Genomic DNA, 27,712 nt, shown 5'->3' with positions numbered 1-27,712 from the left:
TGATGAGAGAGAATCATTGATCGGCTGCCTCCCACATGTCCCCCACTGGGGATCGAGCCCGCAACCCAGGCATGTGCCCTTGACCGGAATCGAACTTGGGACCCTTCAGTCCGGAGGCCAACGCTCTATCCACTGAGCCAAACCAGCCAGGGCAATGCCTTTTTTCTATGGATTAATTGTTCCCCTTCCCTTTCTCATAAATATCCATCACCTTTGTTTCCTAATCAGAACATTATTTGGGCTTCTGCCTGAATCAATGATTCCAGAATAGCTATTCTGTTTGTTTGTTTTTTGTTAATCCTCACCTGAGGATATTTTCTACATTGCTTTTCAGAGAGAGTGGAAGGGAGAGAAGGAGGGAGGGAGAGAGAGTGAGTGAGAGAAATACCGATGTGAGAGAGATACAACAACTGGTTGCCTCCCACACTCGCCCCAACCAGGGTCTCTGAGCGAACTGGAAACCCTTGATTGGGAATTGAACCTGAGACCTTTTGGTGCACTGTCCAATGCTCTAACAACCAGTGAGAAACACTGGCCAGGGCTGAATAGTTATTCTTATTGATCTCAAACCTTTTTTTGTCTCTCATACTTTGAAAGGCTTTTTTTTTTTTTTGGCCGGGGAGATCTAAACATTTTTGTTTTGTTAACTCACACCAGAGGATATTTTTCCATTGATTTTTAGGGAGAGTGGAAGAGAGAGGGCAAGACAGAGAAACATCAATGTGAGAAAAACACATCAATTGGCTGCCTCCTGCACATGCTCCAACCAGAGCCCAGCCAGGGTGGAGCCTGCAATGGAGGTACGTGCCCTTGACCAGAATCAAAACCGGGACCCTTTGGTCCGCAGGCCAATGCTCTATCCACTAAGCCAAACCGGCTAGGTCAAGGCCTTTTTATTTTTAGATTAACAAATGCTATTCATGTTCCTTTACAAGTAAATACACTTTCATAAAAAAGTGAATTGATTTAAAGAAACATATGCTAAAAACTACAGTACCTTAGGAAACACCACTTTTGTTAACTTACCCAGTATGTAAACATTTGCTCTGATGTGTACGTTGTTGCTTTTTAATGTTCACAGAAGACAGGAGGAAGAGGGTAATAAAGAGATGAATAAAATCTGTGTTGGCCCAAACCAAGACCAGTTACATTATTCTTTTGTTTAAAAGTGCATATATGTATATTTTAAAGCCTAGCAAATACAAAGTGTAAATACTAAAGTTTGAAAGCCCAGGAGCATCCCTGGAATTTCTCCTTTTTGCTTTTCTAGAGAACATTCCGGCATGACGAGTGAAAATATCATACCTCATTTCCCTATCTTGTGGCATTTTAAAATACTGACACTAAACTTTCCAAACCATTTGCAGGTCCCCATTCCTGGAGATCAGCTCTTCATAGCTGTGCTGTTGGAGAAGTAACATTAGAGAGTCATATCAGTACCAGGTCCCACCCCCATTAGCACATCTTCTCAAGGGAAGTCAGCATTATTTATATCAAATGCTTATCAATTGTCTACTAGCACATGGTCCATGGCCCATGGAAGGGATTGAGGAAGGAAGGAAGGAAGGAAGGAAGGAAGGAAGGAAGGAAGGAAGGAAGGAAGGGAGGGAGGGAGGGAGGGAGGGAGGAAGGAAGGGAGGGAGGGAGGGAGGGAGGGAGGGAGGGAGGGAGGGAGGGAGGGAGGGAGGACTTCTTAGAGTAAACTGTCTACTTCAGGTTAAAGTTATCTATGGCTCCCTCAGATGTTTGTGTCCCACTGTTTTTCCCCAGGTGGTAGGAGCCCCAAATCCTGAGGAACCAGGGCTGACTGAATAGATCTGGTGGGCCCTAGGAAGTTTATAGTACTTTTGGGATGGGGGTCTAGTTCTGTCTGGGTCTAATCCCTGGGGGCTAAAGTCAAGGTTCACTGAACTGTGACCTAGAACTGGGATGCTGGTGATTAGAGGGGGTCATTTCTCACCACCCAGAATCCACTTTTTCTTTTGATAAAGCACCCTAATTTCCTTTTCAAGAATTGCCTCTTTCTCATGTGTAGAGCTGTCAATCAGGTGCCTTGCCTTATGTGGTACAATGTACAATCATGTGACCCAGGCTGAGCCAATCAGACTCTTTCCTTGGAATTTGACTCTTGAGTATGAGATAGGGTGTGTGGTGAAGCAACTACAGAAATGTCAAGAAGATAGTAAGACCCCCTTCCTTACCAGAGCTCCTCTGAGAAATCTCCACTTCTTTCCTGAAAAGATCCTGAATATTCCTCCCCCTTATTGAATACCCTACTCCCCACCAGCCCCAAGTAAATGAACCTCGATAAAGGAAGCAAATTCTGCTAAAGTGGGGCTGCTCTGTCTATGGAACAGCCCATTCTCTATCTCACTGCTTCACTAACGAACTCACTTTTCCTTTAAACTCCATGCTGGTTCAGTTTGAATTTTTTCCTTTGAGAAGCCAAGACCCCTAGTGGGTCGCAGACTGGACCATCGAGTCCCCAGACTTCCGAAAAGCCTGCATCAAGTAGAGCAAACATGGTAGGAGCTCCACTCCAACTGGGAGCCCTGAGCAGGGAACTCCTGTGGTAGAGAACTGCCCTCGCTCCTGCCTTATTCTCCAGCCTTCCTTTGGGTCCTGTGAGGACACAATATCCTTCCAACAAAGTCACTTCCCCGTAAGTCAGTCAGAGTAAGTTTCATTAAGAACCGAAAACCCAGGAATGATGAATGATACCGGGTTTTTCCAGGAAGGGGACGTTGGGAGGCTACTGGACCCTAATTCTCGAGGGCCAACGGGAGTGGACTGCTTTCTGAGAGGGTTCTGGATGCCCTGTGTCCCATCGGAAACTGGGCATTCCGCCAGCACTGCACCAGCCTCTGCTGTGCCTGACCTGAGGAGGACCCACTACTGCTTCTGGCAAAAACCCCAGGCTCCATCTAAATTTGAAAACCATCACTGGGAGTGTGAGCTCAGCCTCCAGGCTGCTCTCTCTATCCCCTTTAGTCCATTCTGTGTGGAGCCCAGCCAACCTGCTGTGGGGTGTGTGTGTGTGTGTGTGTGTGTGTGTGTGTGAGAGAGAGAGAGAGAGAGAGAGAGAGAGAGAGAGAGAGAGAGAGAGAGAGAGAGAAATATTGAAATTCAGGGCAGGCACTGGCCCATCAGAATGGGTGTTGGAGCTGAAGCAGGGTCAAGGCATGCTCTGCATTGAAGCATGGAGGGGCACTAGGGAGGGGGCTAGTGACCAGCCAGAACGTAAATACTTAACTTTTTTAACAACCAGTTCAATTGCACTGGGTGCACCACGCCTGGATATCGGCTCAGTGCCTACAGGACAGTGAGAGCTCTGAGGGAGGGGTTCTCTCCACTGTGTGTCTTTCTGCTCTCCTCTCCCTTTGTTCCCCATCTCTCCTGCCTAGCCAAGTGCTTTGCACAGAGCAGGTGGCTAATATACATTTGTAAATAAAAATGACCATCCCAGGGCAGAAGAAAGAAAATGAAGAGGAAGACAGGGGTAGAAGCAGGGAAGGAAGGGGAAAAGTTGGGTCTGTTCTAAAAACATCATACTTTGGACTTTCCCTCTGCCTTCCCACTCCCCGACCCCGAAATTTTTATCTAGTGCTCATTATTTTTTTAATTCTCACCCAGAATATGGTTGGTTTGTTTTTTAAATTGATATCAGAGAGAGAGAAAAGGAGGGTGGGGAGGGAGAGGGAGAGAAACATTGATGTGAGAGAGAAACATTGTGTTGCCTCTGAATGTGCCCTGATCAGGAATCGAATCTGCAACCTTTTTGTATATGGGCGGGGGTTGAGGCATGGGGAGGGGTAGGGAGGACAATGCTCCAACCAACTGAGCCACCCCTCCAGCTCTAGTGCTCACTTTAAATAAGCATCAGGGACACCTTGAAAAAGGGGACAAAAAGTGCAAGATGAGGGTGAAGTCTGAAAGAGTGAGGGGACTATGCCGTACAGTAATCTTGCTGGGGGCAGGGATGACAGTGGCTGCCTTTTATCAAACTTTTACATCATCATCTGTTCACTATTACGTTAGGAACTATTATTACCCCCATTTTACATATAAAGAGGTTGAAAAGGCCCAGCCTGTGTGGTTCCATCGTTGAACATCGACTCATGAATCAGGAGGTCATGGTTCAATACCTAGTAAGGGGACATGCCCGGGTTGTGGGCTTGATCCCCAGTAGAAGGCACGCAGAAGGCACCGATCGATGATTCTCTCTCACATTGATATTTTTCTCTCTATGTCTCTCCCTCTCCCTTCCACTCTCTCTAAAAATCAATGGAAAAATATCCTCTGGTGAGGGTTAACAACAACAACAACAACAAAAATAAATAAATAAAAACATATTAAAGGAAAAAAGAGGTTGAAGGGTTTGCCTGAGGTCACACCTCAGAGACAGGACTCAAACTTGCCTTTGCTGGCTTGCCTAAGCTGGAGCAATAGACCAAGCTTGAGTGCCCTACTGCCAGGATGGTGGACACAGCAGCTCCCAGTTGGTGCTGCCACCTAGTGACAAGGCAGAGAAATGTGGAGACAAACCTTTCTCTACCTTCTGCCTCCTCCAGGCTCCACCCCACTTTCCAGTTTAAGAGAGACCAAGACAGTTGAGTTCTACTTCTGACAGCCAATCAATACGTGTTTTGGCAGAAGACGCTTGGATACAGAGAACGGACCCCTAGATGTAATCTGGCACCTACCCCAGAGCACAGCTCTGAAGAAATATTTGTGGAATAAATGACCAGGATGCACATCTCCACAGGTGCAGGGATCAACAGGCAACCTCTGAAGACACTTTACTGAGAAGATCAGGGTTGATCACCTCCCAGCCAAGGCTTCTGCCTCAGTGTGGGTCCTGCACGGTCACTTTCATCGAGCACCTAGTGCTAATATGTTCCTGGTACCGTGTTAAGCAGCTGGTCTTGCATTATATAATTTCATCTTGAGACCCAAAAAAATCAACACAGCATGCGCACGTTCACAGAGCAGGGACTTGAACCCAGATCCTCAGGCCCCAAGTACAGTGTTCTTCCTGCTCCACCACTCTGCCCTGCCTCCCAACTCTCCCCCCCCCCCCCCCACAAGTTCAACTCACGCCATGAAACCTTGTTTTTATCAGCCTAGTCATCCAGATGTGATGACTCAAGAGTCGATGTGGGGCAGACTGGCAGGGGAAGATGGGCCTGTGTCAGCACAGCGACTTTCCTGACCTTTAAGGCAGCGAGGAGTTACCTCAATCTGAAACGTGTGGCTGCTGAGTGATTTCAGGCTCAGCCATAACAGGACATAATAGCTGGGCAGACAAGCAGAAGCAGTCGCCACTCCCTGTGCTTCCCGCGGCTCAGTCTGGGTCTCCTCCCAAACCCAAGGCCCCCTGAAGCCAGTTTTCACAAGTGTGGGCAGTCTGTCAGGCAGGGTCTGTCTGCTAGTCCAGGACAAAGTCCTTATGCTTTTCACACTGGGTGCTTTTGAGTCCCTTGGTTTCTAAGCTGACATAAACCCTATTCTTATTCTCTTCTTTAAGAATCAGTTTCCTTCCCCTGCTGCAGCTCTGGTACCTGCTCTACTGCCCAAATGTTTCTTTTAGGTCCAGCTCTTGGAACTTGGTTGCAAATGGAAGGAAAATAGAGGGTCACCTTCTAGAAGGCAAACACATGCTTCACTCTGCCCAAAATTATTCCAGTAACTTCTCTGTTTAGTCCTCAAAGGCTGCCTCCAAAGTGCATCATATGTGTCCAGAAATCCACTTTAGATTATGTGCTGTATAAACCAGTTGCCCATCTGCACCTAACACCAGGTATAGTGAGAGCACACACTAGGTGGCATTCGTTACCTGGAATGCCTGGATTGCCCATCTGAACCAGTGATTTCTCACATGAGGTGGTCATCAGACTGCTTTAAAGATCTGATGAAAACAATGGGTCCCTCCGTCCCCTTACAAAATGTATCCATCAAATGTGGATTATATGATCTCAGGGGTTCATAGACTTCCATGAAACCCATTTGTAGACCCCAAAGTAATCGCCCTTCATTAAGCCAGCACAATAAGCACCCTCAAGAAACACAGCTGCTGGTAGAGAGTGTAGTGCAGGCTTGCAGCACTAAATTGGGAGTCAGCAGTTATCATCACTGGTCACAATTTAGTGAACCTGGAGGTCCTCATGCTTGCAGGAAAAACACCTCCTTGACATGAAGCAGAATGTTTGACTCAGGGGCCATTGTGATGTGGTAACTGCTACAATGTGTCATCAATGGTGAGAAGGAAGGACTGGAGATGAGGATGGGATACGGTTCAGAAATGGAAGGAAGATGTGTGTTAAGTACGTTACTTGATTTCTTTATGATGATTGGAAGTTTAATGGCTTTTAAAAATAATATATAACTAGAGGCCCGATGCACGAAATTCGTGCAAGAGTAGGCCTTCCTTCCCCCAGCTGCACCGGCTTCCCTCTGGCACCCAGCACCCGGGACCCGGGCTTCCCTCATAGCCCAGGCTTTGTCCAGAAGGTCGTCTGGAAGGACGTCGGGTCTAATTAGCATGACGAAATGCTCTTGTGCTAAAATAGCCATGTCGAGTGCCTTCCAAGTGCAGTGAATACAATCACAAGGGCATAAGAACCCCTAACTTTGTTTCTGTGGCTTAAGGTATTTATGACAACCAAAAGGCAAATGCTCCTAGTAAGAATAATCTTTTTTTTTAAAATATACTTTATTGATTTTTTACAGAGAGGAAGGGAGAGGGATAGAGAGCTAGAAACATCGATGAGAGAGAAACATTGATCAGCTGCCTCCTGCACACTCCCTACTGGGTATGTGCCCGCAACCAAGGTACATGCCCTTGACCGGAATCGAACCTGGGACCCTTGAGTCCACAGGCCGATGCTCTATCCACTGAGCCAAACCGGTTAGGGCAAGAGTAATCTTTGTCTTATCAACCGTTGACACTCTAGACAGAATTTTTGCCTGCTCCTTCTCTGAAGGTCTTCTTTTGATTAAAAGGAGGGTGGGTAGGGCATAAGAATGCTAGAAATTGGAAGAAGGCATATGGGAGAGCACTTGGAGGATGGGAGCTTGAGGCATTGAAACCAAATTGAGTGTCATGATTTCTTTTATATATATGTGTGTGTGTGTGTGTGTGTGTGTGTGTGTGTGTGTGTGTATATATATATATCAGAGAGGAAGGAAGAAGGAGGGAGAGAAGAGATAGAAACATCAGTGATGAGAGTCATTGATCATCTGCCTCCTGCATACCACACCAGGGATTGAGCCCGAAACCCAGGCATGTGCCCCGACAAGGAATTGACCGGGAATGGAACTGTGACCTCCTGGTTCATAGGTTGACGTCCAACCACCGAGCCCATGCCCGTCATGATTTCTATCAAGATTGATTCTGGTTTTCACTGAGGCTCAAAGGATTGAGTTGATTGAATCATTTGCCTCAAGAAGGAATTCTGGCCATCAAAACATTAGTCTCTGTTCCTGCTCCAACTTCAATAAGTGTCCTGAGTACAGGTTTTCTGTTATCAGCCCATCTTTATGCTTCATATGGGAGGTACTGCTGATACCTCCATGTGCACACATGCATGTGTTCGCTCATGTGTGGGCATGACTGGAGGGCTGGGTCTGTATGCAAATCTAAGACTAAGTCCTAATGCTTTCCACACTAGGTGCTGTGAGTCCTTTGGTTTCTCAGCTGACACAGGCCCTATTCCTACTAGTATTTGCATCTATTCTCTAAGAATCAATTCTCCTCCCCTGCTGCATCTCTCATACCTGCTCTTCCATTTGCTTATTGATTCATTCATTCAGCAAAAATGTATTGAGCGCTCATCTGTGTCAGGCACACTGCTAGGGACATGGGGTGGAGGGATGCATAAAGCAGACCCATCCCTGCCCTCATGGAACCTACAGTCTGGGAGGGAAACAGACATAAAAAACTACTATACAGTAATTACTACACTAATGAGTGAATGACAACTGTGATACATACCATGGAAGAGAAGCAGAGAGAACTAGGAGAGCATACACTCTGATAAATCATGACACTCAATTTGGATATATTGTGGGGAGGAGGGGTAGTCTGGAAAGGGTTGTCTAAGAAAGTGATGTTTTGTTTTTTTTAATATATTTTATTGATATTTTACAGAGAGGAAAGGAGAGGGATAGAGAGCTAGAAACATCGATGAGAGAGAAACATCGATCAGCTGCCTCCTGCACACCTCCCACTGGGGATGTGCCCGCAACCAAGGTACATGCCCTTGACCGGAATCGAACCCGGGACCCTTCAGTCCGCAGGCCTACGCTCTATCCACTGAGCCAAACCGGTTTCGGCGAAAGTGATGTTTTAATCAGGCACTGAAGGGCGAGTAATGTCAAGCAGTTGAAGGAGAGGCCCACTCTAGGTAGAGAGGACAGCACATACCCAGGCCACAATATTCATTTTGAGTTTATTTTTGTGTATGGTGTAAGTTGGTGGTCTAGTTTCATTTTTTTGCATGTATCTGTCCAATTTTCCCAACACCATTTATTGAAGAGACTGTCTTGACTCCATTGTATGTTCTTGCCTCCTTTTTGACTTCATCTTTTAAATCAACTCACTTTTATGACTCGGACACATCCTGTTAGAGAGTGGGAATTTTTGAGCATGCTTACTACTACCATTCCAGAGAGGCCGTGGACTATGCCCCAGATAGAGTTGTCAGTGCTGACACCAGGCCAGGCCTTGAGATACGGTCTCATGGCCCCTTCCCAGCACGTAGGCCTTCTTTCATAGAACACTGTCAGCTTTCTGAAGAACAGGATGACCCTGTGAATAACATGATCATCAATGGCATGATCCTGACGTTGCTTAGGAAAAACTGTTTTATCTTGGGTTACTTGCTCTGCAAAAACAGGATGTGGTTAATGTGCTTAAAAGTGGTCCTGCACAAAGGGTCGGGGCTGCTCTCTGGACTCCCTGCATGGAAAATGCAGAGCAGTCACTGGCCAACTGGCCGGCCAGCTGGCCGGCTAATAAAGGCTCCCTAAATTTTAATTTGGTCTGGACTCCAGTGGTTGTTCACTCGCACTCGCTCCACAACAATCCTATATAATAAAAGCCTAATACGCAAATTGACCAAATGGCGGAATGACAAGTTGCTATGACGTGCACTGACTACCAGGGGGCAGACGCTCAATGCAGAAGCTGCCCCCAGTCCGCAGGCCCCAGGCCAGCCAAGGCAGGTGCCAGCGGGGGCCCCCCCACCGCCCTTCTGGTCACCCCGCAGAGGGAGGCAACCGGCAACGGCAGGGGGTGGGGCCGGCTGGTGAGTGGGCCGGCAATGCCCCCCCCCCACATTCACCCCGCCGGTTGGTCACAGAGGGAGGCAATTGGCGGCGGTGGCAGGGGCAGGGCCGGCGTGTGGCCAGCCCCAGGCCGGCCAAGGTGGGTGCCAGCAGGGGGCCCCCTGATCACCCTGCCAGTCGCCCCTCAGATCAGCCCTGATCGCCAACCAGGCTTAGGGACCCTACCCATACATGAACTTCATGCATCGGGCCTCTAGTGTATTATAAAAAGCAACTAACAGAGAAGGGAGACCAAAAGGAAAGGTGTGATCAGCAGGACAAACCCTGCAGGCAGAGATGTGAGGCAGAGGTGGGCAATGGCGGGGAAGGCAGAGAGGAGAGCTGGGGGTGAGAGTTGGGTCCCAAAGGGCTGCACAGAGGGAAGGAGAGAGTGGAAGTGGGAGAGGCCTCAGGTCTCTGGGAATCTTGGGGACAGGAGGATAAAACGGTAGATTGCCCAGCTGGCATGGCTCAGTGGTTGAGCGTCAACCTATGAACCAGGAGTTCATGGTTCAATTCCCGGTCAGGGCATATGTCCAGGTTGCAGGCTCAATCCCCAGTAGGGGGCATCCAGGAGGCAGCTGGTCAATGATTTTCTCTCATTATTGATGTTTCTATCTATCTCCCCCTCTCACTTCCTCTCTGAAATAAATAAAAATATATTTTTTTAAAAAGGAAGCTGCAACCTGGGATGGAGAGCTGGCCCTGGGGGTGTTGTGATAAGGGAAATTGTGGTGGGGACTGACTCTGAGGTGCTGCAGGTGTGCGGGTTCCAGTGAAGTGAGGGATGGACCAGGACAGAGTGCTGAGACTGGGTGTGTAGCAGAGGACACATGCGAAGGGACCTGGAGCAGGCATGGGTTGAGACAAAAGCAGGGTGTGGTTTAGGGAAGGGGGTGCTGAGGAGTTAAGCACAATGAGGGTGGGCCCTAAAAAGTTAAGGGGAGGGCCGAAACCGGTTTGGCTCAGTGGATAGAGTGTCGGCCTGCGGACTGAAGGGTCCCGGGTTTGATTCCGGTCAAGGGCATGTACCTTGGTTGCGGGCACATCCCCAGTGGGAGGTGTGCAGGAGGCAGCTGATCGATGTTTCTCTCTCATCGATGTTTCTAGCTCTCTATCCCTCTCCTTTCCTCTCTGTAAAATATCGATAAAATATATTAAAAAAAAAAAGTTAAGGGGAGGAAGACTGGGGGATGCAGAGAAGATTTGGAAGGGATCATAGTAGAGTGACATAAGAATGGACTTTGAGGAAGGGCAGTGCTGGGGTGTCCCCCTCCCCAGATGGGCTGGGTTGTCCTCCTGGGCCTGGACAGTGAGTGTGTTGGCCTCAGCTGTGCAGTGACCCTTGTGTTGCTCACGTAGCATCTGAAATCATCTCGGTTATCACTGATCCATGGACCCCAGCTCTAAAACGAGGAGTGTCAGTCAGGACTTTGTGGGTCAGGAAGCTGAACAGTGGTCTCCTGTTGGGCAGATAAAAGAGTTCCTGGGCTCTGGCTGGGTGGCTCAGCTGGTTGGAGTGTCATCCCGTACACCAAAAGGTTGCAGGTTCGACCTCCAGGTGGGGTGCGTACAGGAGGCAACCAATCAATGTTTCTCTCTCGCATCAATATTTCTCCCTCTCCCTTCCTCTCTTTAAAATCAATAAAAACATATCCCCGGGTGAGAGTTTAGAAAAAAATCTTTTAAGAGTTCTTAGATGCATAAAGGAGTAAGAAGCACACCTTGCTGATCAGTCACGAGATAACTCATGTTTCCGCGTCCCAACGTTCGGACGTCAGCAAGGTGTCAAGGAATGAGAACTAAGGTGGAGGAGAAAAGAAGCTGTGGCACAGAGATCTGTAACAGCAAGAAATACCCCTGCAAAGACACAGGGCTGCACTTGGCGTCCAGTCACCTGCAGAATCACACAAATGATGGTGCTTGAGGAATTAAATGAGCACAGGCAGCCTTCGTCGTCACAGGTGCTCCTGGTTATTACTCTGGCAAATGTGCTGGTCCTTATCAAGAAAACAGGGGTGCCTCCAAGCACTAACAGGGTAGGGGACTAGGTACCTCATTTCTAGAGGTACTTGATTCTCAGTACATATGACTGAATGGTTGTGGGAGGCACTGACAGTTTGAGCTTAAGCTGGTTTGAGTTGGGCAATCAATTCAAAGTGAAATAAAAGGTTGTTGAAAATTGGGGTGCCTTCAGCATTCTTGGTTTCCCCATTTGAGACAGCGGGGAGCACTTTCCAGACTAGTCAGAGCTCAGGACAGCTGGTGGCATCAACAGCGTGGACTCCACAACTACTGACTGGGGCAAACCTAAGGGAACCCACACGTACTTGGGTTTCAATTGAGACTTGTTTCTTTCTAATTATTCTATTTACCCTCAGAATGAAGGTGAACTTGAGCCAAGCATCCCACTCTGGCGCCTTGAGGAGGCGGGATGCCAAAGAGTGCAAGACTAGAGGATGAATTCAGGACTCGCTCCTTTCCTATTGGGTTTCCATGGGAATTCACACTGAATTTAAGTTCATCTTGCAGAGGCTGAGGTAGCTGTAGGAAGAAGGAGGGAAGAACGGGAGGCAGGGGCGATACCGGGCATTTGTCCTTGACAACTTCGCTTCTCTCCCTGCAAGATGGCACCATCCTGATTCATCCCTCGCCTCTCCCCTCCCTCATCCAATTCAGACCACGGACTACCTCTCACCTGCCCACTCCTCCCCCCATATTCCTGCCACTGCCTGTGTTCACTTCGAAAATGTCATTGTGTGGTCACTTGGGTGACCACAACAGGCTCCTCAGAATCTGTTCTCACGCTTGTCCTCCACCTCGACTGGGTTCTCCACAAAGCAGTCGGCATCACCTCTCCAAGTGACAAGTCTGCTTACAGACTTTGCTTCTAAGTGGCTTCCCTTTGCTCTTGGGAAAAAGTGAAAAAACCCTTAATTATGCCTGCACCATCGCTGCTGCCCTCTCCCTGGTCTCACCCTCTCCCTCACTCTGCTCCAGCCACACCGACTCTGTGCACCTTGAAGGACCATGCTCCCTCCTAGTTCAGGGCCTTTGCAGGCACTTTTCCTTCTGCCTGGAATGCCCTTCTCACTCTCTCTTAAGATCTGGTTTACGATCTAGCTCCGTGATTATCAACCTTTTCTATCTCATGGCACACAAAAACTAATTACTAAAAATCTGTGGCACACAAAAAGTAGGCAGACTTCTGGTTGATTTACAATAATAATAGTAGTAGTAGTAATAGTAGAAGTAATTACCTACCCTTTTTGATCCAAAGTGACTTTTTAAAAAATCAGGTGCCGCCCAGCCAGTGTGGCTCAGTGGTTGAGCGTCAACCACTGAACCAGGAGGTCACGGTTTGATTCCCAGTCAGGGCACATGCCCAGGTTGCAGACTCGATCCCCAGTCATGGGTGTGCAGGAGGCAGCAGATCAATGATTCTCTCTCATCATTGATGTTTCTATCTCCCTGTCCCTCTCCCTTACTCTCTGAAATAAAAAAATAAAAAAAAATATATATATATATTAAAAATCAGGTGCTTATACTTGTTTGTAGTTTCTGGTGCCAAGAATTAACCAATCAGGTATAGCCTTATTATGCAATATCACCAATAAGATGCAACTCTATTATATGACCTGGTTCAAGGCAGGACATTCACACTAGATGGCTATTGTTGTGTTGCCTGTTGTCATTGTTTTACTTGACAATCTAAGGGAAAAGAGGTCAGTTCTCCTGACTAAATAGTCAGGTATTGCAAGTTTTAAAAATTCTTGCAGCACACCGCTTGAAAATTGCTGATCTAGCTCATCTGTCCTTTACAAATTCTTACAAATAGTCCTCACAGTACTTATCACAATTTTATTTATTGTGTGAGCATTAGATGGATGTTGTCCTCCCAACTAGAGGGTAAGCTCCAGGAGGGCAGGAAGGCACCATGTCAGTTTTGCTCACCCCTGGGTCCCCAGCACCAGCCACAGGTCCTGGCTAAGTCTTACCAACCCACCCCCCTCCCAAGACCTGCTCAAACATCTCTCTTGAGCTCTGTCGGCTTCCTGCTTTGTCAATCCATGAATCTGCATGGACACCAGCATGCATTTATTGTGCTGCCCTTTAATAATGTGTTCACACATCTGTCTCACTACACACTGGTTTGTGGAGTTCCAGAGGGTGAGAACCACTGGCTTTGTTGTGCTGGTTTCCCTGACACCCAGCACAGCGCTTGGCCTGCAGGAGATGACTGTGTGAATAAATGAATGACTCTATGAAGACAGCTCCCTGGGCCGGGGTGCTGTCCCCCATAAACGGAGGAGGCTGAACCAAAGGATTCTGTCTGTCTCTTTTCTAACACTGTGGTTCCAACAGCACATAACCCTGCCCGTCAGCACCCCCTCTGCTTTGTCACTCATGTGCCTTTAACCGTTGCCTTGGCAATTAACACACTCGCTACTACCACAGTTCCTCTATTTCATTATGCAAAGAAAGCATCACACCTTTGGGCTTTCTATAGATTATGCAAAAAAAAAAAAAAAGCCATTTTAATATATGCTTCCTCTTGGACTCATGTTTTTTAGGTAAGTCTTTCTCGTGTTTATAAAGCAACTTTTAAAATATATATATATATATATATTATTGATTTTTTACAGAGAGGAAGTGAGAGGGATAGAGAGTTAGAAACATCGATGAGAAACATTCATCAGCTGCCTCCTGCACACTCCCTACTGGGGATGTGCCCGCAACCAAGGTACATGCCCTTGACCAGAATCGAACCCGGGACCCCTCAGTCCGCAGGCTGACGCTCTGTCCACTGAGACAAACCAGTTAGGGTTAAAGCAAATTTTTTGTGTTCTAATTATTAAGAAGTATTTAAAGTATATACAAAGGTATGAAGAATAACATAGTGGAGACCCATAAACACACTGAAGTACATACAGGGGAGGAAATAAAATGTGACCCATGGTCACAAACCTTTTCTTTAAAGAAGGACTAATGCCGTTGGAGGCCTCTCTAGGTGCAGCCAGGTATTTCCAGGGAACTGGACAATCTATCTCACACCATGCATCCGGGACAGAGCCTAGCGTCTCCTCGTCCAGGCAGGAGGCTTTCATCTTGCACTCTCCTCTAAGGAAAGTGGGTCTCCCTGCTCCCTTAGCCTCAGCACGCATTGGCCACATCCCTTCAAGGATAGACCCGGGGACTCGCTGAACCCAGAGGACCCTAGAGGAGCAGGCATCCAGTATCCCACTCAGCCAGCATCGCCCCCCTAACCGTCCCACCCTGTGGGCTCTGTGAGATGTGGTGGGGAGCTCCAGACCCCATGCAGGAGGTACCTCAGGAAAGAGAAAGGAAAGTGACCAAAGGAGACATGAGCATTCAGATCAAGCTGAACACGTTTTCATTCATTTTGAGGTCATCTTGACATGGGATTCCCACCACCACCACCACTTATTGATTCTAGAAAGAAAGGGGAAGGGAGGGAAGAAGGGAGGGAGGGAGGGAGGGAGAGAGAGAGAGAGAGAGAGAGAGATTTTTGTTGTTCCACTTACTGACGCATTCATTGGTTGACTTTTGTTTGTGCCCCGACCAGGGATCAAACCCGCAACCTTGACATATCAGGGCAACACTCTAACCAAGTGAGCGAACTGCCCTGAGGTTGGAGGTAGGATTCATCTAGGAATTGTATCCCAGAAGTCAATTCATTCATTCTTTCATTTCCCTTCTGTGGGCTAGATAGACATGGAGCTAGAGGTTGGGTTTCAGTATGAATAGGATATGACTCATAACTTCAAAGAACTTAAAGAGGTAAAGAAACATATATGATATAGTGTGACAGCAGTTACCATAAGGATGTACGTGCAGGGTGTCAAGGACGCTTCTTAATCATACTTAGGGCACTGGGAAGGCTTCCTGTAGGTGGCGATGCCGGTCCTGCTTTGTGAAAGATTACATGTGCAAGGCATGATGTGTTCATAATGCTTGTGGGGAGCTGCAGGTGGTCCCACCTTCGTGGAGTGAAAGGTGGGAGTGGGCTGTGGTAGATGATGTGGCCAGAGCTACATCACCAAGGTCTGTGGGCTCAGCTGAGAAGTGTGAACCTTTGGCAAGCTGGGGGTGGTCACTGGAGGATTCAAGGCAGGGAGAAGCCTGAAGAGAATTGGAAAGCCCTGTGAAGTGGTGTGGTGGTGAACTGGAGGAATGAGGCCAATGAGGAGGGGGTCACAGGATCAAGGTGAGAGGTCCTGAGAGTCTGAACTAAGTTGGTGTCTAAGGGAAAGGAGAGGAGTGAAGATGGTAAGGACATAAGCATCCAGTGGACACTGAGAGTGAGGGGAGGGTCTGAGTAGTTCCCAAGATTTGGGTTTGGCTGACTGGGAGCTGGCAGTCTATTCATTGACAGAAAGAATTCCAGAGAAGAAGTAGACCTTGGCATGGTCTTCAGATGTTGGGACTGAAGTTGAAAATAGAAGGAATAAGACACCCCCCCCCCCGCCACACACACACACACACACACACACACACACACACACACACACAGAATCTACAAGCGAGAAAGTCACTAGAGGCAGAAAGAAGGGCAGAGAAGGGTCAAGCAAGACTAGGGTGTGGATAGCAGAGTCTCTGACCATGTATCCAGTTTTCTGAGGTGACAGCCTGGCACAGCTTTGGAGGACACAGCTGGAGCGGAAAGACATCTCTGCAATGCCAGGGTTGGAGTCTTGGGTGTCCGTTTTAGAACCAACATAAAATCCAGAATGTGGGAACCTACCACATTCCTAGACATCACACATGGGGCTTGGTGAAGCAGCTCAATCTCCACTCAATTTGATTCCATTAAAAAATTCTAGGGCTTTATTTAAAAAAACACACACCAAAGTTATACCTAAAGAATCAAATGGCCGTGTATCAAAAATATCAGTTGCTCAATCCCTTTCCTGTTCCCTTGAGGCAATTACTTTCAACTCTTATTAGATGAGTCTAATTTCTCTCCATAGCTTTAAGTAACATGGGTATATTGATACTTCTTTGTCCCTATGAGGCATTGCCTTTGACTTTCCAATACGGCAGACAAAGGTTTAGCTATATTTACTCTACGCTCATCTCTACCGTACACATGTGCCCACTTCCCATCCCTCCATCCTCCCCATATAATTACGTCATATTTGGTTATATCCGCTTCCGGCCTTCACATTATTATGATTGTGATGATGCTAGTCACAACTGAGTCACTTAAGATAAGCATGATCCCCTATCCCTTTCCTCTGTTGCTTTAAATATTCTATGGGAGTTAATAATTGCCCTCCCCCTTTATTCAGATTTGTTTACTTAGATTCTACTGGAGTTAATAATTGCCTTCCCCATTTACTTATCACTATTCCAACCTCTCATTCTTCCCCAGTTCTGTAAATCTCCTCGCAAATTCTATCAGTGTCATCTTCTTGAATAAATCTTTCCTGGAGCCCTTTGGCCAGCTTTAATCTGAACAGGCTGCTTTCTGCACCTGGCACATAGCTGCCTGCCTGGAATTTTCCTTTGTCGTGATCTCAGTACTTCCCGTCTATGGCCTCTTGTGTTGGAATCCCTGTTTCCTAGATCCTACGTCTTACTCTCTAGGTTTCCCCCCTTGTTTTGGTGGGGTACATCCTTTAGCAGCTTCCTGAGAGAGAGGAGAAGGCAGTACCTTTTTTTTTTTTTTAAACTTTGCATGTCATGCTTGAAAATGTTTGATTCTCTTCTCATATTTTTTTTCTTTTGGTATTTTGGGTATAAAATTCCAGGCAGAAAGTAATTTTCCGTCAGAAAGCATCGTTCCCCTGACTTCAGATTTCCAGGCTTGATGATAACTCTAATGACATTCTGCACCTGTTTTGTGCAAAAAATGTTTTATGAAACCTTTCTTCTTGGAAAACCTGTTGGCTCACCTCTTTGTCCAAGTTATCTGAAATTTCATGGTGATGTGTAACTCAATTCAATTCCACCAACAGGGGCTGAGAGCATGTGGTGTATAGCTTATCTGAGTAAATACTCCATGGTATGCAAAGATATACCCAATAGGAGCTGGAAACATATGGGAAATGTGTGAGATAAGGCACAGAGAATATTGGTGAGTATGAAGCATTACACATATAAATCACACATATAAGATCTGTAAGGACATTTTTACAAATTCCAAGTGTCATTATTTTTTAAGGGAGAATAATCCAGGGTCTCAACCTGATTCATTCATTAGCAGTTTAGCCTTCCCATGCACTCAGTAAACTCCATGCCTCTCACATCTACAGCCCCTGTTCACGTGGTGGTAAGCTACCGATAAGGGTAACATTTTGACTTCCAAGTTCTGCTCATCCTGCCAGGAGTGTTGTTAGCCTCTAGGGGGCAGACTTTGCTACTACTCTGCAGAGAGCCACAAAAGCTGAGTTCAATGCCCGAGGTTCGCTCAATTCCCCTTGGGGACTAAAGTTGGGATAGAACCAGGAATCAGGGTCCCTTTTCAGGAAGCAACCCCTAAAATGTATTTCTCCTTCCCTGGCAAGGTGTACCTATAGAGACCTAGAGATAGAACATAGTGATAAATAAATATTTATCACTATGTTCTATCTCTAGGTCTCTATAGGTCTCTAGGTCTCTTACTCTCCACGTAGTAAGCTGCTCAATAAACATTTTTTTCAATAAACGAATAGAGGATAGTTCTATGTAATATCTACCCGATATTTATGTCGCTGCTGTATCCCTGGTGGGAATCAGCCAAGAGACAGCACCACGCTGGTGGCTGTCAGAATGTTATTGAAGAAATCAACACACATTATCTAGTTTAATTCTTACAACAACCCTATGAGGCAGGTATTTTTATCCTCATGTTACAGATTCAGAAACTGAAGGATAGAGAGGGTAAGTGCCCACGATCCCAAAGCTAATAATGCCAGAACAGAGCTTCAAATCTTGAGTGGACTGAGTCCAGAGCTCAGGAAAGAACCCACTCACTCCATCAGAAAAGTCAACCCCAAATATCGCTTGGATCCCGGGTTAGACCCTTGGAGATTTGCCATCAAACTGAAGCACAGCCCAGAAGAGGCTTCTGGAAGGCAATTCTGGAAATCTGTCTATTGTTGCTTGTTCTGAACCTGATTAGCTGTGGGACTTTGATATTACAACCTGCGTTTCCACATCTGAAGTTAAGAATAGATTCTGAAGAGTTTTGGGAGAGGACTGCGATGACCTGGGGGAAAGAAGCAGTGAGAGGTCCTTCTGAGAGAATGGAGGTTCTGTGCTCCCGGGGAATGATGGGAAACACTGCTGGAACGTGGAGAAGAGGGAATGTTAAGTTAGTGTAGACATTTTCAGATGGGTATAAGTTTCCTCTTCAAACATTCCATTAGAGTCCATGATAAGCCATAATTTCTAGCAGAAAGAGGGTGACTCCAAGCAGTGTTCCCCTGCCTGTGAGCCTGTGGCAGGCAATTAGACAGGCATGAGCAGAGCTAGGACAATGGCCAGGTACTTCTAGAAGGTCACCAGGGTGGAAAGCCCCAGGTGCCTAGCAACAGGCAAAACTGGGAAAACAAGGACCTCGCCCCCAGGGTAACCTTTCCTTCCCGAGCCTATTACTAGTCATTCGGTTTAGACCCCCTGACCTTTCATATGGCTGGTCACGTGGTTCGGACTCTTCCCTAGACATGTGGATAGTCACTCAGTAGACCGCTTTAGAGTAGGAACAGGGGTCCAAGAGTGGCCTCTTGTGACTCCCATAAGGGCCCTTGCACAACCACTCCCTTAAGCATTAACCCCTAGGGATAACATCTAGGCCTAAATTGCTGCTTCAGGCCCAGAAAAGCAGCAAAACCAGACAAACGATGCCAAGGCACCTACCAATCAGTGGAGACCACGACCCTGAAAGGACACACCTGGAAAGCTGATGAATATTCTATTGAGAGCCGCCCCTGGCACCTCACCTAAATCTCTGCCCTTCAAAGCCCTTAGGACAGAGCCCCAGTTCAGCTCTCTCTCTGGAGCATGCCCCACCCCTTTCCCCAGCCATTCCCTGGGTGCGTTTTCCTTGCCTCTTTCTTTCTCCTAAGCTCCGAGGGTCCTTCTTTTGCCTCTGTAACTTGTTTCCTGGGCCCATTTCTCCTCACGCTCACTGCTACCTCTGTGACTTTCTAAATAAACTTTCTCTTACAGTTTGAGTTCTGACTCTGAATTCTGTTAGTACTGAGGTTACTGAACCAAGGTCCTGTCTGACTCCACTGGTCTCACACCTGGTGCGGTTTTTGCCGCCCACAGGTCTGTCCCCACTAGGGGTGCTTAAACTTGGCTGCCTGTTGAGATCCCCTGGGGAGTTTCCACATGCCCAGGCCAGGCTCCATTCCCAGAGACCCTCCCTAAAGCACGTGGACTATGGCTGAGACATTGAGGATGTTAAGAGTCCCCCTCCCCCTACATGATTTTTTTAAAAATATATTTTATTGACTTTTTACAGAGAGGAAGGGAGAGGGTTAGAGAGTTAGAAACATCGATGTCAGAGAAACATCAATCAGCTGCCTCCTGCACACCCCCTACTGGGGATGTGCCCGCAACCAAGGAACATGCCCTTGACCGGAATCGAACCTGGGACCCTAGAGTCCCAGGCCGACGCTCTATCCACTGAGCCAGACCGGTTAGGGCACCCCCACATGATTTTTAATGTGCAATCCAAGTTGAGAACCACTGCCCAGAACTTTAAATTCTTCATTTTGAGTCTAAAGACGAAAAAAAAAGTGGTGGCACCCTGTGGCTCTCAAACTTTAATGTGCAAGCGAGCGCATCACCTGGAGATCTTACAAAATGCAGCCTTTAGTTCAGGACGTCAGGGGTGGGCCTGGGCATCTGCCCTTTAAGAGGCTCCCAGGGGTTGCCCACACTGCTGACCCCTGGCTGCACTTGAGGAGCCAGGCTGCCGTTTGAATAGACCTGCAGGAGAAATATGGCTCTTCAGGCCAGCTGGGCCCTTAAGGAAGAAGTTACTTCACTTCTGTGAGTCTCGGTTTTCTGACCAATATAAAATGCAGGCAAGCAATAATAACCACATCACAGAATTCTCGTGATGCTTGAATGCGATACTACAGTAATCATGTTTAGCACAATACAACAAAGATTAGCTGTCCAGTTGGTAGAATAGCCTGCACTCATGAAATGCTTAGTTATCTGCCAGGAACTTTCAAAGTGCTTTGTGTCTTAACTCATTGAAGCCTCCAAACAACACTGAGGGGGGTACTATTATGTCATCATCCCTATTTACACATACAGAAACGGAGACACAGGTGGAGTGCCTTAATCTACCTTAGGTACCTAGGAGGAGCTAAACTGGTGTTTGAACCTAGGGAGGATGTGGGCTCTGATCCCTCCCCGGGGCTTACACGGATCCGTGGGAAAGGCACTTGCGCCCGCGACCGCGAATGACGGTCTACCCTCTGGAATGGGCTGGGGCCAGCAGGTGGCAGCCCAGGGCTACGCAGGGGGCTGTGCATTTTACCTCGCAACCGCCGCCAGCTCTTGAGCATTTCCCACTCCCCTCTCCCCTCTCCCTCAAGTCCTCGCCTAGGAGGCAGCCCCGGGGTCCCTCACAACAGAAACCCCTGCCTAAGAGGTTCAAATATGAGTTTCCCCAGATAAGACTACGAGCGCCCCGAAAAGCAACCGGCAGAGTGAGTTTTCTGCAATCCCCGTTTACCCCAGAAGCGCAACCAGACCGCGAAATCTACGCATCTCTCTTTCTGCCGGAGTTCAGGAAGCGCCGGGGAGCCCAGCCAGGTGGGAAAAAGTTGGGAATTCCTCTTGGATTCCCCGGAGCGTTCTGGAGGCGCCGAGCATCGGTGTGCGCGCTGGAGATGCGGACCGGCGCGAGGAAGCTCGATTTGGAGGGTCGCCTCGGAAAGGCGGACGGCGTTTTCTCTCGTGGTCCTCGGGGAGAGGGCAAGTGAAACTGCGGGGCAGTTCAGGGGCAGGGGTGAACCCGGCGGTTTCCATGGCGCCCGGGGCGTGGGGAGGAAGACACCCCGCAAACTATGGCGAAACAACTGGGCTGCGGGCCTGCCGGGTTGGAGAAGGCGGGAGGGAGGGAGGGGAGGCGGGGTGGAAGGTGGGGGCAAGCCTGGCGGGACGGGGGCGGGGCAGTCACGTGCGCCCGAGGGGCGAGGCCCCAGCGGGCCGGAGCAAACGGAGTCCGGGAATTGGCTGCGCCAGGAGCTCAGTCTCTCCTGGACCGAGGGGCTGGACGTGGCCAGAACGCCTTAGGAGGACTCCAGGCACCGGCCTGGGGGACAGCGGTCAGGACAGCGCCCCCCACCCCCACCCCCGCGAAAAGTGGGGGCAGAAGTTTGGAGGTGAGCGCTGGGAGCCCCGCTCGAGGCTTTTACGCAGGACTGGACCTCCATTTCTTCTGGGGCGGACCAGGGCCACTGCCTCGCCAGCTGAGGCCACTGCCCCGTAAGACTGCCGGAGCTCTCAGCGCCTGTCCAGGGCTCCAGGAGAGGCCGTGGTCATGGTGAATGAAGATCCCAACCTGGAGGAGCGCGATGGCACCCCTGAACAGCAGTCCGCGCCACCTGCGGACCCCAGCATTTCTGCCATACCTACTGACCCCAGCGTCTCGACTCATCCCAGCGTCTCGGCTCATCCTAGTGTCTCGGCCCATCCCAGCGTCTCCGCCCATCCCAGCGTCTCCTTCCACCCCAGTGTCTCTGCGAACCCCAGCAGTTCAGCCTTCCCCAGCACCTTGGCCCACCCCGGTGACTTGACCCAACCCAGTAGCTTGGGCCGCGAGGACCTCAGTATAATCAGGGTGAGCAGGCGCCGTTGGGCGGTGGTCCTGGTGTTCAGCTGTTACTCCATGTGCAACGCCTTCCAGTGGATCCAGTACGGCTCCATCAATAACATCTTCAAGTACTTCTACGGGGTCAGTGCCTTTGCCATCGACTGGCTGTCCATGGTCTACATGCTGACCTACATCCCTCTGCTGCTGCCGGTGGCCTGGCTGCTGGAAAAATTTGGCCTTCGCAACATCGCCCTCACCGGCTCTGCTCTCAACTGTCTGGGGGCCTGGGTGAAGTTAGGGAGCCTGAAGCCACATCTCTTCCCGGTCACTATGCTGGGCCAGGTCATCTGCTCTGTGGCCCAGGTGTTCATCCTGGGCATGCCCTCCCGCATCGCTTCAGTCTGGTTCGGGGCTAATGAAGTTTCAACGGCCTGCTCCATAGCTGTCTTTGGCAATCAGGTGGGTGAAGAGTTTGTGGGTGTTCAGAGGAATGGCCATGGTATCACTGTGGGACAGAGCGTGTTAGATTGTATCTAACCGTCCTGAACTGTGTGGGAGACTGTATTTTTCTGACTTCAACTGAGTTGGTAACTCCGGGTGACTTAATGGTTTTGTGTGATTGATGGTGTGATTATGACTGGGTAACTGTGTAAGAGAAGTGCGGGGCGGGGGGATAAAAGGAGGGGACCTTTTCTTTCACTCACAATTTCTCCTCCCCCAGCAAAAAGCATGCTTTGAAAAATAGGATGTTCTACGATTTCATTCCTAACCTGTCAGTCCACCAGCCTAGACCTTTGACTCCAGGAAAGCTGTCCTTTCTCAGGGAGCAGCTCCAGGGCTGGTACCATCAGAATTTAGCAGGTGTCTTTAGCCTGAGCAACCAGCTTTCCTAGAGTGCACTCTCTCCTGTGCTGCATAGTATCGCCGAGCAGGGCCCTGGTGGCGTTTGGCACTGTTCTGACCTTCTTTTGTATACAGCTGAAGTCAGGGCGGTGGGAACAATGCTTTGTGCCAGACTCCTTCCCTCGGGTTTAGAGCCAAGTTCAGCAGGATGGAGTAGAAATCTCACTCTGAATTTCCAAAGACTAAACCCCTCGGAAAGGCCTGGGCAGCTCACCTCTAAATCCCTTCTCTTTCCTTTTTGGAAGGGGCATATACAGTTCTTTGCCTCTCCATGTGGTTGGAGGCAGTTGAGTGAGTTATGCATCTGATTGTCTTCTCCAAATATTTGAAGCAGATCAGACATGGGGCTCTTCTTTATCTGCAGCACCGCCTCCTGGTCCCGCTGGTCCCGGAGCACACTCAGCTGTGGCCGTGTGTTTCAAAAGGACCAGTAACCCTTAGTTCCTATGGGCCTGTTTTCTCTTACCTGTTGTTGCATTTAGAAACTTTAAACTTTCGTTTAGAAATTTCTCATTTGGGTCAGAAATTTTCAAAACTGCTCTATAGGCCAATTTCCACCCTGCTCCTCTTCATCACCAGGAAGTTGACTTGAACTAAGTTTTCCCAAGCCAGTAAGCCCTGCCACTTGGGCAATAGTGTAAGCCAGTGGTCGGCAAACTCATTAGTTAACAGAGCCAAATATCAACAGTACAACGATTGAAATTTCTTTTGAGAGCCAAATTTTTTAAACTTAAACTTCTTCTAATGCCACTTCTTCAAAATAGACTCATCCAGGCCGTGGTATTTTGTGGAAGAGCCACACTCAAGGGGCCAAAGAGCCACATGTGGCTCGCGAGCCACAGTTTGCCGACCACTGGTGTAAGCAATCAATGAAAACAGAGAGGGCTTCGTTAGCACACAAAGAGGCAACATGAAATCTCTTACCTAGCTTTTTTTTTTTCCCCCCACCTGTGGGTTTGAACATCCTGAAGACTGAATTGATTTGAGGTCAGGGGTGAAACGAGGGATTTTGTTCAGGGCAACTAAAAATAGATGTTGAGGGTGACGCTGACCAACCCTCTAATTCTCTAAAGTGATGTGACTGGATTTTCACATCCCCATTGCAGCCCTACTGGTGGGTTTGACGTTATTGGATTTTTCCTTTCTAAGAAGGTAAAGCAGTGGCTGGGGGTGAAGGGCAGGACCTTCAAGCTTCCAGAGAGATATATCTCCTTATTTGCAGTAGAACAGGATATAGACCAGGTCACTGCAAATCCCAAACCTTTCGTTTGGGGAGGGCAGAACTAACTGGGAAGAGCCCTCAGGTGGTCTGGTGAGTTCAGAGAGTCCAGCGCTTGTTTTGTTAACCATTAAGAGTAAACTTTTTCCAGGTTCAGCAGGATGGAGTAGAAATCTCTTTCCTTTTTGGAAGGAGCATATAAAATTCTTTGCTCCAGAGGTGGCTCTCTGAGGGAGCGTGCGGCTTCGTGTGGTCTTTGTCAGCTTCCACCATGGCGTACCACGGCCAGGGCCAAAAAGAGCAGAAGGTGATGGTACAGCCCATCAACCTCATCTTCAGATCTCGGATTCAGGTGTGGCTTTATGAACCAGTGAATATGCGGGCAGAGGCTGTTTCATTGGTTTTGATGAGTATTAGATGCTGCAGAAGAGATTCATTGAGAAAACAACTAGGTCGGATCGTGCTGAAAGGAGGTAATATTATTCTGCTCCAAAGTGTCTCTACCTAGAAATGACTAACGGAGCGAGAAATTATTGAGAAGCAATACAGTTTGTGTTTTTTAGGTGCCCTTTGTGAGGAGAATAGTTCTTAAACATTTATTCATGTTGGCTTACAATACCCTTATGTTACTACCAGATGACAATAAATGATGTTGAATTGTTTTTGTTAAAAAAAAAAAAAGAGAGAGAGTAATAGGTTTTCAGACCCTTTCTGACGCACCTATACCTGTGGGGGAACTTAACACCAGACATATCTTTAAAATTCAATAACAATATTTATGCATTCATCACCCCTGCTCCCCTCCAAGGCCAGGAAATGCTAAGAATTTTACATTTAAAAACTCTCTGACAGCATACATTTGTGTCACGGAGCCATCTATTTAGTTTGATATTTTTTAGGCTCAACCCACTGTGCTAAGTTAAAAAAAATTCTGAAGAAACGGAATTGTTTATGCTTCCTCTCATAGAGTTAAGTCATATTTGGTTCTCAGCGTGTGTTTTAACCGTACTTTCTGAGTAAAGCATGACTGAGTGGAGGGAAATATTAACCGAGCACCTTGAGCTTTGCTGGAAAAAGGCTCCACAAAGCTGTTAAACAGATTTTCAGTGTCATTCTGCCGAATAATTCTTCATGGCCTGCAGACTTCACACTGGTCAGCAGAACCCCAGCACCCTGGTCATTCTGACCTCTCTCTTTTAGTGCTTCTTAGAGGCTCCACACATGCACCAGCCCTGCTTGCATTCAATCAACAACATTCATTCAACAAGCTTTTACCTCCATGGGGGAGGAAGAGAATTTCTTCTATCCTTCCAGGTTCTTTCAGCTGGCCTAATAATTAAATCAACACAAGACAGATTAACAAGAGAAAATAACCACATTTAATTACACATGTACATATGGGAACCCCGCATATGTAAAAGAGTCAGGGATCCCACATACCTGAGAGGTTCAGAGACAGAAAGGTCAAAAGAGGTTATATGACATCCCAAGCCAAGGAGCCGAGGTGAGGGGAGGGAGGGAGACTCCGACTGCAGCTGAGGCTCTTCGGGTTCCCTCTGGCCAGTTGAACAAGTGGCAACAGACTGGCATTTTTTTTTTTTTTTTTTTTTTAGCAACACTTGTTCCATTGTTTCAAGGGAAAAGGATCTGTGTGGGGTTTTGAGTGATGTGGACACATTGTTGTTGTGCAAGGTTTAGAAGAAAGCGTGTGTTGGAGTCTGGTGATAGCTTGGTGTTCAAGGACCAGGAAGATGTAGGAGATGAAAGAAATCTTCAAGTCAGCGCCAGCCCCCCTGAGGAGCCTGCAGCACCCAGAAAGGGAAGGGCCTTCTCAAGGACTCTTGGGCTGCTCAGAGCACAGCACCCAATAAGAGAGGAGGAAGCAATCAGTTTGCTTTCCATGTAAGGAAAAAACAATTACCTTATAAAATCAGTTCTGTGGAAGCCACGGCTGGTTGGGCTGTGGAAAACAGCTCTTTCTCACAGAAATCGAATGCAAGCCACCAATGCGAGCCACATGTATAACTAAATCTTCTCGTAGCCACATTAAAAATCTATAAAATGTAAATTAAAAAAATTTTAAACAGGTGAAATTAGTTTGAGTACATTTTATTTAACCCAATATATCCAAAGTATTATTTCAACACAGTCAATATAATATTACTAACAAGCTATTTTACATCCTTTTTTCATACTGGGTCTTTAGAAATTGGCATGTGTTTTACACTTCCGGACTAACCACCTTCCCTGGCAAATGATGGCATTGCGTTCATTCGTCAGGCTGGACCGCACAGACCTGGAACAATGATGCTATTTGTAGGGGAGAAAAACTTTGACTTTCTTAGGGTCCCTGGCTGGGTCTAAAAATTAAACTGATAAAGGCATATTAACAGAAAATCATCCACATTTATTTAATGTGTTATGTGACATAGAGGCCTTCATAAGAAAATGAAGAACAGTTAGACTTGTGTATTTTTAAAAATATATTTTTATCGATTTTTAGCGAGAGAGGGAGGGAGATGGAGAGAAAGAAACATGGGGATTGAAGCCGAAACCCAGGCATGTGCCCTGTCTGGGAATCGAACTGGCAACCTTTTGGTGTCCGGGATGATGCCCAACCAACTGAGCCACACTGGTCAGGGCTAGACCTGTGTATTTTTATGCCAGGTTTGATGAAGAGTGGACAATCGTGGAGGAATGTGATGGGTTAGGAGTATGAAGGAATTATCGTAAACTAGGGAAACTGAGCAAGGCCTGTGTCTGGGTTCTTCTTGGCAGCCTCCCTTTGTCTTCAGAGATAAGGATGCTCCCTTCCTCGGGGTCTAGGGAGGGCACCTCTCACAGGAGGGTTTTATCTGTTTCAGGGAAGAACAGCAAGGAGGGGGAGGAGATCAAAGTAATCTTTCTGTTTCTGCTGTTTTCTCAAACTCCTTCAGGCTTCTAGCAGATAAAGATGGGCTCTATCGAACTGACTGCAGCCTTGGGGAGGTTGTGTTGGCTAGACTGGCTGATCATGGGTGCCACCTAGAGAGGCTGAGTGTTTCTGAGACCGATTCAGGAGTCAGGGTCACGAGGCAGGTGGTCAGCCTAGTCTTCTTCCAAAATCATGGCCACTGGGGTGTCTTAAACTCTCGGCTTATCGTTCTGGATCTTCTAATGTGCGAGCCTTTCTTCCAAAGTCTGAGCGAAGTTTGGGGAGGAGAAGGCAAACTCTTGTTCTCTTCCATTGATTGTTATTGTTAAGGCATCCGGAGCGCCCGCCCACATGGCTGACCACTTTCTGGCCTCCTCTGTTGCACTAGAAGAGACAAACAGGCAGGGGCTGGGAGAGTAGAACAAGGCTGGTTAGTGGTGACCAAAATGAGAATGGGCGGGACCCATGGCCTGCAGGTCCCAAAATGCTCCTGGGTGCCAGGTCATACACACGTGACATCGTACACGTGGTGGGGTGACAGCAGACATGAGGTCACACGTCC

General features: G+C 47.8%; 2 protein-coding genes across 5 annotated transcripts in view; both read left to right on the top strand.

Moving 5' to 3' along the window:
* Positions 1-21,514: 21,514 nt before the first annotated feature.
* Positions 21,515-27,712, top strand: part of FLVCR2 (FLVCR choline and putative heme transporter 2) — a 70,348-nt gene continuing 64,150 nt past the window's right edge. For all 4 annotated transcript variants that reach the window (XM_080661990.1, XM_080661992.1, XM_080661991.1 and 1 more), the window contains exon 1: positions 21,515-22,573. In XM_080661990.1, coding sequence (XP_080518116.1) covers positions 21,842-22,573 — 732 coding nt within the window. In that variant the 5' untranslated portion in view covers positions 21,515-21,841. The remainder of the gene's footprint in view (positions 22,574-27,712) is intronic.
* LOC308245167 (small nuclear ribonucleoprotein E-like) lies at positions 24,508-24,744 on the top strand (the record flags this gene model as incomplete). Its single annotated transcript, XM_080662031.1, has 1 exon — positions 24,508-24,744. One exon carries the CDS (start codon positions 24,508-24,510, stop codon positions 24,742-24,744), a length of 237 nt encoding a protein of 78 aa, XP_080518157.1.

Source organism: Plecotus auritus (genome assembly GCF_963455305.1).
Source record: "Plecotus auritus genome assembly, chromosome: 1".
Taxonomy (NCBI): Eukaryota; Metazoa; Chordata; class Mammalia; order Chiroptera; family Vespertilionidae; genus Plecotus; species Plecotus auritus.
This window is presented reverse-complemented; position numbering and strand designations above follow the sequence as displayed.